The 15,337-nt window shown below is 40.2% G+C and overlaps 1 protein-coding gene across 1 annotated transcript in view; it reads right to left on the reverse strand.

The window, feature by feature from the left end:
* LOC132912605 (neural cell adhesion molecule 1-like) overlaps positions 1–15,337 on the reverse strand; it is a 296,634-nt gene that overhangs the window by 70,083 nt on the left and 211,214 nt on the right. Inside the window, exons 2-3 of the mRNA XM_060970151.1 lie at positions 8,516–8,648; positions 6,949–7,157 (exon numbers count right to left, since the gene is read on the reverse strand). Coding sequence (XP_060826134.1) covers positions 6,949–7,157; positions 8,516–8,648 — 342 coding nt within the window. The remainder of the gene's footprint in view (positions 1–6,948; positions 7,158–8,515; positions 8,649–15,337) is intronic.

Below are 15,337 nucleotides of genomic sequence, written 5' to 3' on the forward strand. Positions count from 1 at the left end.
GCTTGGTTTGCACTGTGTCTAACTACAGTTTCGAGAGACCAAGCGAGCACAGACGTGTTCGCTTTCGTCTAGCACCGTTTGAACTTGAACAAACGTCGGATCACAAAGAGACGGTGAGCTCCGCGGCACTACACAGAACAGCAAGCTGCCGCACACAGAAGGAGTCTCGGAGAAGTGTGTTCGGGCAACTTGTATTCCCAAAGGTGCACAAAGGAGACCTCTTTCTCTGGGCTTAAACCCGTGACAAAGGTCAGAAACAACGATCGGAATCTTGTGAAAATTAATTTAGCATCATCGCGTAATTAATTTACAACTACCAACGCTCCGGCCACTATGCGAGTATTCGTCTTACGGACAAAACTTTGGCAGCCATTGCGTTTCAGTTACTTTGCTGTTCCATATTTAGTATTTTGAGTGGTAATAATATTTAGTATATCTAGTATTCTAGTTATTAGTGGAAACTTCTATATAAGATTTTATTTTGAAATTTGAAAGATTCTCTATTTCGTAGAAATGCCTTCAGTTTTTCATTTTAAGAGAATAGCAATATCCTATACTGTTAGTTGAATGTTGTCTTCGAACATTTACACGATTCTACAATCGAAACTCGAAGGATTCTTTAGCGTGTCACACGATCAAATTATCCAGCTTTCAACTTCGAGAATGTTTCAACTTGTTTGCGTAAAACGTAACACGTATTGCCAGCTGCAAGGTAAATTTTATAGCACGAGCAGACTCAATGAAAAATTCTGTGGCCCCACGAGAAATCCAGCCCTACCTGTTTGTAGAAAAACCGAAACCTCGTTCGCTACCTACATCATCCAGACAACCGTATCTCTTGCTTTACCTGTTCGTATTCTTGCCAAATACGAATTTCTATACAGCCGAAACCTGTCTGTCAACGCCATTATCGGGATATTTTCAATTCTTAATTTAATTATCGTCAATTACTCCCACGACTGGACGTTCCCGTTCGAAGGAAGGAAACTGCAGGAACCACGCCTCGTTGACCCTTGCGCTGGTCGAAGGGCGTCTTTCCGAAAAATTCCGGAGCTCGGAACGGAAACACAGCGGTATTGCGGCGTCCGGTGTCCGGCATACGTGCAGTGGAAACGGCGAGTTGTTCGTGACGCGGAGGTCCGTTCGGCAAATAGCGGGAGAAAGACGAGGGAGACCGATACGAGCCTTGTAATTTCCTCCGCAGTGAGAAAAGGAGGAATGTACGTTAATTGGCGTTCATCTGGAAACGGTTTACCAACACCAGCGACTAGCAACACTCTCGTTGAGTAAGAGGGTGCACCGAAGAGGTGGGTCAGGTCAGATGGGATGATCGTGCGAAATGGCTGGTAGGGGAGAAGCTAATTATCCCGCGGGAAAAATTCCACGGGACACAGGGAGTAAGGGGAAAACGGTAACGTGCAACGAATGTTCTAACATTTCTCGGCGGGGCAGCATCTCCATAACTCTTGAACGGGATTGTTAATTGGATTTTTTTTTCTCCTCACCACGCCACGGCGTTTCATTATAACACGCCCACTCCAGCGCCTCCTCTTCGTTCTGTCTCGCTCAACCTTCTCTCCGCCAACCCCTCGTTCTTCTTTCTTGGCAATTGTTTTGCCCTATTTGTTCTCTGCTCTCCGACATCTTCCCCATTCTCCTGTCTTCTGGCGTCTACTCATTTTTCATTGGTCCTCCATACAGTCTTCCTTTTGATTCTTTTCTTGAACTATTTGTCCATCGCAGCTGTTTTTCTTTTCCCTCCCTCCCGTATGTTCACTTGATAGTGGTTTTCCTCGACCATTTCCTTTTAACAGCTCCTCCTTTTCATACCTCTTTATTCATGCTCACCTCAGCCGCGCGCTTTTATTACCAGTGTGTCTGTGGAACGCGTCGCGGCTTCTTCGGACGTTGTCATTTCCTCTTGTTCGTTCAGTAATGACACGTCGGCGCGTAGAAACGTCAAGTGGAATATAGCGGTGACGTTCAGCCGGAAACGAACCGAGCAATAGACATAGGTAACCAAGCTGAGCTTGCAACGACTGTGAAACTCTTAGGGACAACCCGTTCGTTCCCCAATTGTACGAAGAATTCTCTCCAGCTGTGCTACCATAGGCTAGTTGCAGGAGCACACGTATCCCTAGACATAAAGTAGGAAGGATGTCTCGAAACAATGTGAGACGCTTGGGAATAACGTCGATTTGTTCCGGGACTGGTTTACGTCTTCCTGTAATGATTTATATCATGTCATGTATGAGGTTTATTATGCTGTAAAGGAAACTCCATTACTTCCTAGCTCTTTTCTTAATATATTGGTTACTGCACCTGTGTTTCTCTTTTTCCATGAACCAATAAACTAGTTTCATAGCTGACGAGGACAAGTAACGTTTCTATTGTCCATGTTTTGGACATAATAGCCTGTTTATTTAAGAGCTGCACTTTTTTTAAATGTCGTCTCGTTTCTGTTAAAATAAATGATATTTTACATTAATTAATTGATCTTACAAAAATTGGATATTATTCAAACGAGATACACATAAACCCGATAAAGAAGCGCTTCGTTGGGAACGAAAGATATACGTAAATACTTTTTGCAGCCACTGTAAATTCTGTATATAAGTAAAGTTAATATTGTTCTTGCAAACGTTTAACTTTTCAAACAGCTCTACTTTACGTAAGCCGATTAATCAGCGCAAGTTTCTGTGCACATCTTACTCTGACTGTTCGTCGTAATGAGTAACTATCCTCGACCAAACCATTGAGTTTAACGTTCCTCCGTTTGTCGATAGCCAATTACGTAATCCCAGTCCTGTATTCGCTAAGTCTTTAACGGTAACAACATCGAAATCGGCACGGCTTCAAAGCGACTTACGCAACTAACGATTTGTAACAGTATCGTGTGCTTGAGCACCCGTAACCAGAGAAACGTGCCAAAGGAACGTAAATTACATCGCATACAGACTGTATATCGGTCTGTTCGTGTTTCTGCACCGACTTCGATTCCCTCGTATCCGGCTGCGACTCAGGAAATGAACGTCAAAGCAAAAATCGGAGAACGAGAGCTGTGATGGTAGTCAGACGATGAGACGCGTCTCTTGGAAACGAAGATCTCCGGAAACCATATTCGTGTCGACGTGCATCTCTTCCCCGGTTGGAGAAAGAAAATCGAAATCAACGGAGAAGTTCCTCGTTAAAGTCGACGAGACTTCATATCCGTGCCAAAGATCACTAGCCGGCCCAGTGATCGATACTTCGAAGCTGTCCGAACCAAACTATCTTCCCAATATGTTTATACGTGTTTTAACGGAGGTTTCATGGCACAATCTATTTTCTAGATTTGTTTACACGAGAATGTACGATTAAACCGCAAATCCATTTATGAAAAATTTAAATTTGTAAAGAAGGTTAAGCAGAGGGGTTAGCAGAAGTAAAACACATGTTGTGATATATAGGAGATGCGATGTACAATAGTGGACAAAAGAAATCTTGCGATCGCTATGTGTGATGCATGAGTACTGGTAACATTTGTATTAGATATTTTTTATCGTGTGGGTAATAGTCATTTATTTCAGGGTATATATTTATTCGTGGCTCCTGTCAAACATAATTTCATATTCTATTATTTTTCAAAGTTGTCTTTAAAGTAGAGTAAAACGAACTTTCTCTTGTCCATTATTATGTGTTTCGTTCAAGTAATCATTTCTCCCTCAAGGTCTGAAGAAATATAGATTTGCGTAAACATTTATCGTCGAATTTAGTTATCTGTAACTGAAAATCTTCAATTTTATTTGAGATATAATTCCACTGCGAATATCCTTATGTATCGCGTTTGCGTCGCATATCTTTCATTCAAGAAACAAATACATTTATCGTCATTTTATCGGATCAAAGAGGTTGAATAAAGAATCGAATCAATTTATAACGGTTGTGGAATCGTAGATTACATTTCACATCCTCAATATTTGTGGTCATGAGAAATAATAACTTGGAGCATAACCTAACCGCGTTATCGAATTCGGAGGATCGCGGTTTATAAACACTCACCACGTTCGATCATTTAGAGCGGTCGTCTCTATGCGAACTTCAACGTATGGATATGCAACAAGTATCGAGAATACAAATGTTTAATTCCTAAATAGATACGTGTCCGATTATTTCGTTCTATAAATATTCGTGCTAATGATCGCCAATGATTAATGAAATCACGAGAATAAAGAATCGTGCTTGTGTTCATGAGCGAAAAAGGCAAGTCACGCGTTTCTATGATATCTACGACTTTAACGATTTCATTCGCGCAATAAAACGTTACGCGATATCGCGTTTTATTTAAACGCGTCCCGCGGTCTTTTTTTTACCGCCGTTCGTTCGTAAAATTCTGACCGAATCGGCCTACCCGGGTAGCAGATAAATATTATCGTTCCTTTGTTCGGCGTATCGCGAGCATTAATCGGCCGATTTCAATCCTCGTGGACATCACGTGCCTCGATGGAAACGGATGGTCGTTAATATACCCAAACCAGGCCACAAGTAAAATAATATCGTTTTTAGTGGAATTGTTCCATGCAATATGCGCGAGGAAAATGGGAGATTTGAATAGCGAGAGATAATCTTTGTTCGGTTTCGCTGCATTGCCGGTAATTGGTCTGACTAGTAGAATCAGATTGTGTCTGGTCAGACATGTATATCGCGTGTACATGTTGTACATAGAACGCTGATTTGAAAGAAAAAAGGAAGATAGTCGGTTTCGCTAAATTGTCAGCGGTAGATCTGAATAAGTAGAATAAGAGCATGTTTGGTTAGTTTAATAGAATCGAATAGTATCAGGTCAAACACATACATTTCGTGTGTATATAAAATATTGGATATTTAAAAAAGAAACTTGATAATAGGTTTGACTAATTGTTGGCAGTGAATCTAGATAAGTAGAACGACGTAGCGTTTGGTCTGACCAGCAAAGTGAACTCGTATCTGATCACTGGATCAAACACATATATATTGTGTGTAATGAAATATTAAGGATTTAAAGAAGAAAGAAGGATATATTTTAATCGATTCGAGTAACTATTGGCAGTAGTTTTGAACAAGTGGAATAGGGCTGTGTTTGGTTAGACTACTAGAACTATCGAGAATTCATCTGATCGATTCTAGTTTTTCTTAGTTCGAAAATTTTAACTGAAGTTCCTGGAAAGCTAATTCCTTTGAAGGCAAATTTTACACACTCAGATATATTTCCCGTGAATGATTTGTTTTTGATTATCAAATTATCTAACAAATATCCTTCCAAATGTCTATCATTGTTGGATCATGTGACAACGTATAGATTGATTAAAATTCTTGTTAAGCTGATTTCTAAATCGTCAATAATTTTCATCGTATATCATTCTGATCTCTCGATCGATTTTAATATCGAAGGATTATATTCCCACCGTCATAATAATAGCACGTGCTTCAAAAAGTCACGTGATTCTCTACGATCCTAGGATGCGCCGAATTTCTGGCGCATAGATCGTTACGACAGCGAGGAACGTTAAAAGCTCGAAACGCGGCGATACGCCGGCCAGATAAAACACATGCAACTCTCGGAGAATGCTACTACGTGGCGCGACACGCCATTGTCCCACGACAGCTGGCATAGTTTTATCTTAATACATATCTCTCTTTTCGTGTTGTTGCGTGCACTTAGCGGAGACGCTCGGTTAGTGGCCAAAAGCGTCCACCGTTATTCGTTTATTTCTTTCCTGACACTTAGCTGAACGATAGAGTTGTAAGCGCAGAAAACCCGCTGAAACTCGAGACTACGCGTATCTTGAGTTTCACGAACACCAAGTGGGAAAAATGGCATCGTGGATTTATGGAAACGCAGAATAGCGATATTCTATCGAAGCCAGTATCGTCGCTACAGACGTTCTTTATCCGGTAGGGTGTCGATTGTTCGTGGATTTTCAAACGTGAAGCACGATTTCGAACGATAGCTGATAGATCTCTTTATTGTCTACCGACAGGAAATTCTGTTTGCCATTTGACAACAATATGTGCTGGCGAATATTCGATCGCGTTCCACGTGCTACAGGTATTCACGCAACATGACGTCCCCGTGAATAAACAGATGCTGTGTATCGACCGTGTTTTAGCCACCCTTGTTTCCCCTTTTCCCCCTTTTTTGCAATTTTTCTAATGGAATGAAAAGAAAATCTCTCTACAGAAACAGTATCGCGGTTTGACGAATTAATTTTTATTATTTACTTACGAGTATTTCTCTTTCGATCGACTCTTTTTTCATTCCATACGCACAGTGTTACCACCATTAAAAATAGATTTTGTGACCGAGTATCGAGCCCGAATGTTGAACGATAGTGTTGTCTAAATTCTCTCTATAATTTGAAGGACCATTCAGAACGAGAATGGAACGTATCGAATGAGTGAGTGCGAATGATTGGTGACTAGTGTGCTTCGTTCATTAGTGTATTTCTAGTTTCGCTGTACGAGCCTTGTGCCTGTTATCGGCGCTATAGTATTTCCACTTTTTATTCTACGTATCTCCAGCAGCTGCGTTTTCAATATAATAGAATCGCGTTTTTATGAACTTCATTTATTTTAGTTATATGAAATTTTAGTTACGGTTTGGTTAAACGAACTGTTGAATGAATCTATTCACCCGAACGTGAAGTCCTATTACATGGACGAAAAATTATAGGTAGTGAGAGGAATCAATGGACCCTCATTACATCAACTACAATTATATAAATTATGTGTTCCTCAACAAGTTCGTATAAACTTCGTTCTATTATACTCTGATATATTCTGTTAGACTTTGAATGATCCTATGAAATTCTGACTGCACCACGAAATTCTAATCCTCAAAAGTAATATCTGCCTCATCAGATATAAATTTAGCCTAGTGGCGAATATCGAGGATAAAAAATATAAAGTGAAAGGATGAAAAGTACTTACCTATCACCGTTAAATTGACTTTGGAGTTTCGCGTCTGGCCGATCTGGAAATCGACGCGACACCTGTAGATGCCAGCGTCCTCTTCCCTTATGTGGTCCACGCCGAGTTCGGCCGGTTTCTTGTCCGGCATGAAATATGCTCGATTCGAAAACACAGTGTCGTCCGACCATCGTTCGGCAATACCAAAATCCCGATCCCTCGCATCGACACTAAATGAAAATACGACAATTTGAAAGAAAAACGATTGAATGAGAAAACAGTAACAGTGACTTATTAATTATTATAAAAAAAAAAAGAAACGGCTGTTCCCATACGACGACTCATATTGAAGTCTCCAGCAAATCGCTCTACGTTTTTAAAGATTTCATAAGCACATTTTTACCACACACGCAACTGTATTTCACGTGTATTATACATACCAGTCTACACGCATTTCCTTCGAATCAATCCTCAAATTTATATATCATTTATTCGTGCAAAATTAAGGTTCTAGATACGACGTTCCGTCTTTGTGATAATATAGTAGGAACGTTATCTAACAATGGTAGTGGTCTTTTAACAATGATCCGTTTATTCGAGCGAGACACAGGACACCAGATTTTGTATGAAGAGTTTGCAGAGCACTGAAGACGAGTGTAGAAAACGGTGCCGAAGTTTTATCATAATTATTTTAATTAATGTCACAAGCAGATAGACGTATGCCCAGAGTATCATGCTGAATAAATTAAACTACCGTGAGGTAGCGCGAATGAATCAGACAGTTTTAAATGTAAACGTCAGACGTGCGCGTTTTAAGATTCCCATTAGTTTTGGCGTTAGTGCGACGAGTTTCTTCGTACAAAAGGTGGACGTATTTGAAAAGCAGCGCACGGCAGAGTCGCGATAAAAACGGACTTATGCATATAAACTATAACGCGAGCGCCCCTCATTCGTTTCTAAATACGTATAATGAATTTTCTAGTACTATTTAGAACATAGGATTTAACTGCGGTGACGAAGAGGCATCGTATGGATGTATTTATTATCTTTTCGATAGAGGTAGAAAATTTTAATAGAGAAAATTAATGGCTGCAAAATAAGAACTATTGAGAAAAACTGTGGCGCATAGAGTATAGATATTTCGAGCATAATGTAAATTTTATTTATGAAATGTACTTCTTCTATGCAAGGGAATTGATTAATTCCAACTTGTGACTCGTTAAATATAATAATATCAGTTCAATTGTATAAGAAAGTTGAAAATGCAAACACGTTTATGTCGTTTTCATGTCATTTATACGTTATGCTGTTAAACGAACGGCAGCTTTAACTTTAAAACATAATCAATGAAGTCACATCGGCGAATCATTGAAGGAGAAACTCCGGTTGACCGTCGCGACTCGTTCGACGTAGAATAAATTTTCTGTCGCGACCAGGCTGCTGCTTGCCTCGCTCGATATCGGCCACACTAACCTTGCGCCTCGTTGACGACCTGGTTTACCAGGCTGTAGTAGTCAGATAGAGAAACGATCCACGGCTATTTGATCGTACACATAAAGGATTGTGTACAAATTGATTTGCTTCTTACCTGTAAACGGATGTACCGAGGTCCTCGCGGTACCACAGTACTAGGTGTACAGAATCCCCTTCGTGAGTGGTTGATATGTCGCAGGGAAGGTACGTTGGATCACCGACAAGCGCCACGATGTGCGATATCGGGACTGAAACAGAGAAAAATACGAAACTTTTACTGGCGATGCCGATTTCTCATTAATTTGGATAAATATATCATAATTCGCCTGAAAGAAGAATAACCATTTTTTAGAAAAAGATCTGGCGATGACAGTTTTAGAAAATTTAATCAGTATATTCAATTTAGAGTTTAAATAACGAACAATATAACAAATTCGGGTATGACGTATTAAATAGGTATATTTCGAAAAATGTTAAGTATCTTGAGCGAAGAAACCTATGGCGAAGAACCAATACTAAATCTGAACTAAGTTAAGATCTTCTACTATCCTTGTGAGCTAATGGCTCGTGGTTTAATGCTCCTTAACTTTCAAGGCAACGCAAACTAACGCTTCCTCCACAGTATCATCGATGGAATGGTATATGTAACTTTTGAGTACTGGAATAATTGTTTTGCAATGACAACAAGAGACGCTTGTGTTTGAAGTTACTAAGAGATGTTGGAGTAAGAGATACATGATTTTTTGTATGTTAATATACGTCAATGAGATAGTATTGTAGGAAGCGCGTTGAAAGGCTAAGAACTTTCTGGTGGAAACTTGTCAGTCACGTAATCCGGAATGATGATTTATATTTTGCGAGTCCCTCGGCTCGGATGAAGGAACGAACTTAAGATTTATGGGCCGTCTCCTTCAAAAGCAGCGACTCGCGTAATGCACACCTGCATGTTTATGCGGCCGAGTGCCGCGGACCACATGCAAAATTCAGAAAACCGATCCAAAAGGCATCGTCCTCGGAGAACGTATTTTCTAGAAAATAATCGCGATTTATGTTTTACTTTGAAAGTTGTAAATGGTAATGTATTTAGTTTAAACCGGTTATTCTAACTATGGGAAAAGATAACAACTGTCGGGACTTCGACAGAATTTTACGGTTTCCGATTTATTTTATCTTTACTTTGTTCTCAGAAAATTCAAACTTGAAAACTGATAGTGCGTATATTTAAATAGCTTAAAAATAAGCACGGACATTTTTAATAGTTCCCAACATGTTTCTATTTGACTACAGATAGTTAACATATATAAATTTTCCAATGCTCTATTCACAGAACTTTTTTTCCATTTGTCACAATTTCTATTCGCTGCTGTAATTTAACTGCGTTTTCCTTATAGGCAATTTTTTACAGCCTTTGCAAGGCCGATGCAAAATTATATTTTAGAAGAAGTATTTCTTTCATGGCGCTTATTACGACCACTCTAAGTTTCGAACGTTCCTTCTCCAACGCTCTATATACGACAATTAATTTCTCGAAAATTCCATCGCGACGTTCGGCTAGGAATTCCGAGAGTTGATTTTCCCGACGAGCCGGGAAAGTCACGCGTCTCTCGAACAGTGCAATACCATACGGAAATGCGCGTTTTCTGAAAGCTCGTTTCTCGGACGAAATGCCGCCTCTGTGCTCCGCGGTCCGCATGAAAACCCTCCTACTTAACCAGTTGTTCCGAAAATAAAAACGAAAAGAAATGAAGTGGAGGAACAGGAAAGAAATACATGAAATAAAACAAAACGAAGACGCTGTACTCGTCGTCGTTGTCGGGAAAACGAGTTTCCAGTTGTCCTCCAGTGACCCAGATGCAAGCATTCTACGATTAAAGACGAGCGTACGAAATGACAAATCATCGTTTCACGTTGCGCTCGCGGCGGTGGTACCATTGACCTCGCGATCGACGCATTATCTTCGAAACAAATGAATACTGTACCCTACAGCAATGATGAAACACGCATAGAAACAAAGGGTAGCTATTGGTTGGTTTTGGACGCGAGTTATTTATCGCGTGAATGGCTTTAATCGCGTGGATGCTGTACCAATTTGTAGCCAATTTTCTGATTAACTGGGACGAGCCTGTTAAGAACGTTGGAACGAAGTTTGTTTACGCCAAACACGCGATTTAATGGTTCTTTTGAAGCTATTTGTTAGGTTTTTAGTTATCTTTTGACTCGTGCTATTACATTTTTTGTTTCACTACATTAGTTGATTATAACTTGACTGACGAAATATGAGTAGATTTGATGAGCAAATTTAACTGTTTACTCGGTGAGAGAGAGAAAGAAAGAGGTATTTTTAGGAAATTCCAAGTATCTTTCTTTTGAGAGACACGAGTGTAATCATCTCGACAAGTTTGACCAGTTAACGCATCTGCTACTGTGTGTATCTCTCATTTTATACGAAAAGTATACAACGTAGAAAAAATAGCTGACTACTATAACGACTAGTCACCAATGTACTAATATCGTCAATTAATTAATAGTTTATGGATTTAGCAAACACATTCATTACTTTTGATAATCCCCAGTGTTCACATTCAACGATATAACATTACTATGATTCCAGATTCGTAAAAGAGATCCTATCGTATCACTAGAAAGGAAAAAGCGGTATCGTTTTACTCAGAGATTCGCATTCGCTGCCTGAGAGCTCTGGCTGGGTTCCTTCAGCCTCTACGTCTGTTTCCGTATCTAGTGAAGCCAGAAAAGAACGTGGTTTTCAGCAAAGCAAGCTTCGGAGAAAGGTAATACGCTTATCGCGTTTGCACTGACCACTGAAGATTCGCGATGTAACGTTATCATCCTCTACTTGCAAGCTTTCTTTTCTGCAATTTTTCTTTCTCTTTCTCGAACGTGTGGCCGCCTCTTTTCGCATAATCGGGTCGCCACGGGAATAACTGGTAATGAGCATAAAGGGCGCGCGTGGAACATGCCAGGTGAACACGCGAGCCGTGCGAATGTTTGCAGAACGACGACGGGCGTGTTTAAGCGGCTGAATGAAGTGGCGGAGAGCAACACCTAAGCAGGCTAAGATACCGGGATTAAGTGGTATAGGCCGGCACTTAGTCGGCAGATTCGATCGTGACCTCGTAACTTTCGTATCAAGTGGCGCGACTCGGTAATTAGTCGGCCGGCGCGACGTCTTAATGCGTATAATATCGAGAATTAAGCAGCGCAGGTCGTGTAATTAACAGGCGCGCGCAGGAGTTCGTAGTATAGATTAAGTAGTACGTGTCAATAATTAGCGGCACGATAACTACACACCTCGCTGCCGAGATTAAGTAGAATAGATCCGTATCTGTCGAACCAGTGCGTGGATTATTATGCTTCAGTGACGAAGCTGTGTGAGTAGCGACACGGTTTGTTAAGGCTCGCAATGGTGTGGGATTAAGCACAGCTCTGTGTGTTGATTTTCTTGGCGAGACGTCTCGCAGAAGAACAGGACGAGCTTCTGTCAGACAGCGATGATTTAATTCCTGGTTGGAATTGTTAAGTTGCAAACAATGTACGGGGATTTGGATTACGTTGATTATCTCACGAAGTATGAACGCGTTAACGCAATAATTAATCTGTAATTTTTTAAGTCAATTTATATCATTGGATTTTCTCGACAGCATAGCTAGAATAGAGAATTCAAATTTTATACATTACTCCGTTGTTTGTTCCTTAATCGAGCACTTCAATTTGTCTGTTCTAATTTTCTTCGCTGCAATTTGTGAATTGAATTTTATCAGTGTTATTAACTAAGAATTCAAATTTCTATCTTAAACGAATACCCTATTTCAAACGTAACTCGGAAGATCCTGATCTCCAACGACTGAACAACACCGTGGAATAAATTATTTCGGGACAGTATAATGCAATCTTCTCTGACAGAAAATTGCGAATTCTGATTCCCCGTAATCTCCGCTACTATCTCCACGAGATCCAATCAAGTAATCGAACATTCATGAATTTCGCCCTGTCAGGTATAAAGAGGACCCCCCTCCCATGGAAAATTAGGCCGCGCAATCCCATCGAATATTCTATTCTTCGACTCCGCGGTGGAAGAGGAAATTCGAAACATTCGCCGTGGAAATTGACGAGAAGATTCATTCTTCGATCCAACCCCGTCGATTTTCAGACGATACCACCTCTTTACTTTCTCTTCGTGCTCCCTTTTCTAAAGCTTGTTCACCGCCTAGATGTGTCACATTCGAGAATATCGGGATGGAGGTTGCGGCTCGGACGCGTTATCCGACCGACGTCTATCATCCTCGCTATATTTGTCGGATTTCAAAGAAGCAAAATGAATAGAAATACACAGGAGTTGAGGAAGAAAGGGGACACAGGTCGCGAATCCTCGATTCGAATTCGTTCTTTCTGTCAGCCGGTGAAATATGATTACACTCGAGCGTTGCTTTATTGATATTCGAGCATGTTCCATGGGATGCCAGCGTGACATTCGACACGAGCCGGTCGGTCTCGCCTTCTGCCTCGTGCAAAATGGTTGGATCGATGTAACGCGTTTCGCGTTCCGCGACCTCTTTTTTCCCTCGCGTCCGTTCTGCGGGCTTCATTTCAGATGCGAGGCAAATGTAGTGGCGTAACGTAGCGTCTGATGGGAACATTTGTCACGTGGAGGAAGGATATCCGATCAGGTGAACCAATATGATACCCAGTGGTAGCGAGAGGGATGGAATTTCGCGGACGAAATATAGTTGCCGTTTATTGTTATCGTTTGACTCTTTCAAGGAATTGTTACCTTTAAAGGCACTTTAATTAGATTTTTAATTAATTTTCACTCCTCTGGAAGGAACGTATAATTGCTTCTTTGCAATTTTCTAGGGTAGACGTCAAGTATTTCACTCTACTCTCGATGCAAATGTTTAATTAAAGGAAAGAGGCGGATGGGTGTTGGGTCGCAAATGGACCAAGAAATGCTGGCAGATGATGTAATCTACACGTAATTACGAAAACATTTAGCATAGCCCAAAGATCTTATGGCCTCACGGGATGGAAAAAAAGCGAGGGGCATGAAGAGATAACCGGTAGTGTTTTAAAAAATAAGCTACAAAATAATTGCATACGTAGCCTGTAAAAGACTCGGCGCAGTTACGAAATTACGTGCTTCAATTAATTTAAAGTGGACCTTCGTGCTCTGGGCTGAACGCCGCCCGCGTTCTCTGTTTCATCAACACCGTTTACGCTTCTCCTTTTTTAATTAACCGTGAGACACGAACGACCGGTTTAATTCCTTTTAGCTCCTCCCTTTTAATGAATTATAATTACCCCCGGAAGGATGCGATTTAATCGAGCGACACTGCAAATAGATCGACTCAGCTTCCAAGTCCCAGCTTGTTGAAAGTGTCTGCTCGTGCAGAAACTTCCGAGAATGCTTTGTTACTTGGTTCCTGTTCAATTTTAGAGTTTACGTTTTCCAGTTATTGTTGGCTTCTGAACCTTTTCGACCTTTTCATTTACCATTGGACGGTTTAATTATTTTTGAATTATTACAAAGTAGCCTTAATTAAAACTTGGGAGATATAATAAGGAGACGAACGTAACAAAATAAGAAACAAAATGGAATATAGAAAACATAGAAAGTATAGTAAAAGACGGAAAATAAGACACGATATTCTATTTTGGATATTCTATTATGTGGAAGTAATTTCAATCGGAAACAGAAATTCACTCGCTTTTCGAGATATTTAGTAGCGACCTCTAATGGACGCAATTATTAATATTCCTGTGGCGCTGAACCGCAACTACGAAGTCCTCTCTGCGATATAATCTCATCGAATCATTCAGGGAATTGAAAGGTATTTGGTAATTTTATATAATATCCAGAACGAAGCCGACTGTATTAATATAAAAATTAAATAAAATTCGTTTATTATTTTATGAATAATTCAGAAATGACCATTAGCTAATGGAATAAGCATACTTCGGTTTCATTCTCATAACCCGTGCTGCCGCATGCGTCTCGAGGATTAGGATTGCGCCTGAGGAATGCCGCAGTTAAGAGACCTCTATAACAATAAAACAGGCCAGTAGAACCTCTTACCATAAACCGTCCGTCGTTTCACTTTGCTTGAGAAATTCGCGATCGCGTTTCTTCATCGAACTGCATGGTTATTATTTTTTCGAGGCTTTCACGATCCTCGTGACGCACGAGATCATTTGAACGATCAGTCAGTTTAATTCGTCTCAGTTCTACCAGAAATTGATCATTCAAAATCGAATTTGACCCAGAGCAGGATAATTTTACGACAAACTAAATCCTTAACACGTTAGTTTGTCCAATAAATTCGTACCGCGATGAGTTTTAACACATCTCCCGTAACATTTGTTCGTGTTTAATCGAGAGCCGGTATTTTAATTTACATATATCGAAAATTTATTTACGGTGAAAGTATTTCATTCTGTTGTAGTTGCGTAAATTGACTCGATTTTCTGCAGCAAATAAATTTTGATCTTGAAGATCGGCACTTACTGGCCATCCTGGAAGAAAATAGAATTCGTGACCTCTAAAAATAAATTTTATCAAAATTGATAATGAATATTTCAATATCGATTCATTGATATTTCAAGAAGAAGGCACGGATATTAGCAGAAAATTTCTGCTAACTGCACGAACTCATTGGATGACCTAATAAATCCAGAAAAATTCAACTCAAAACTGCCCGAACAACTTCCGCGTTCAAACATCTTAAAACACAGCATCGAAGTATTCCCATTCGGTGGAAAGCTCTGCTCCATCAGCCTTGAAACAGCTGCGGTAAAAGGGCACGAAGTTCGAAAAGATCTCTTTCCATCGAACGATATACTACATAGTGTCGTTTTTTGCACGGAAGCCATGATTCTTTTTATCGGACAGCTGTCTGAACGTACAGTGGCACGCGACAGTATT

The sequence above is a fragment of the Bombus pascuorum genome, chromosome 12 (assembly GCF_905332965.1).
Source record: "Bombus pascuorum chromosome 12, iyBomPasc1.1, whole genome shotgun sequence".
NCBI classification, from domain to species: domain Eukaryota; kingdom Metazoa; phylum Arthropoda; class Insecta; order Hymenoptera; family Apidae; genus Bombus; species Bombus pascuorum.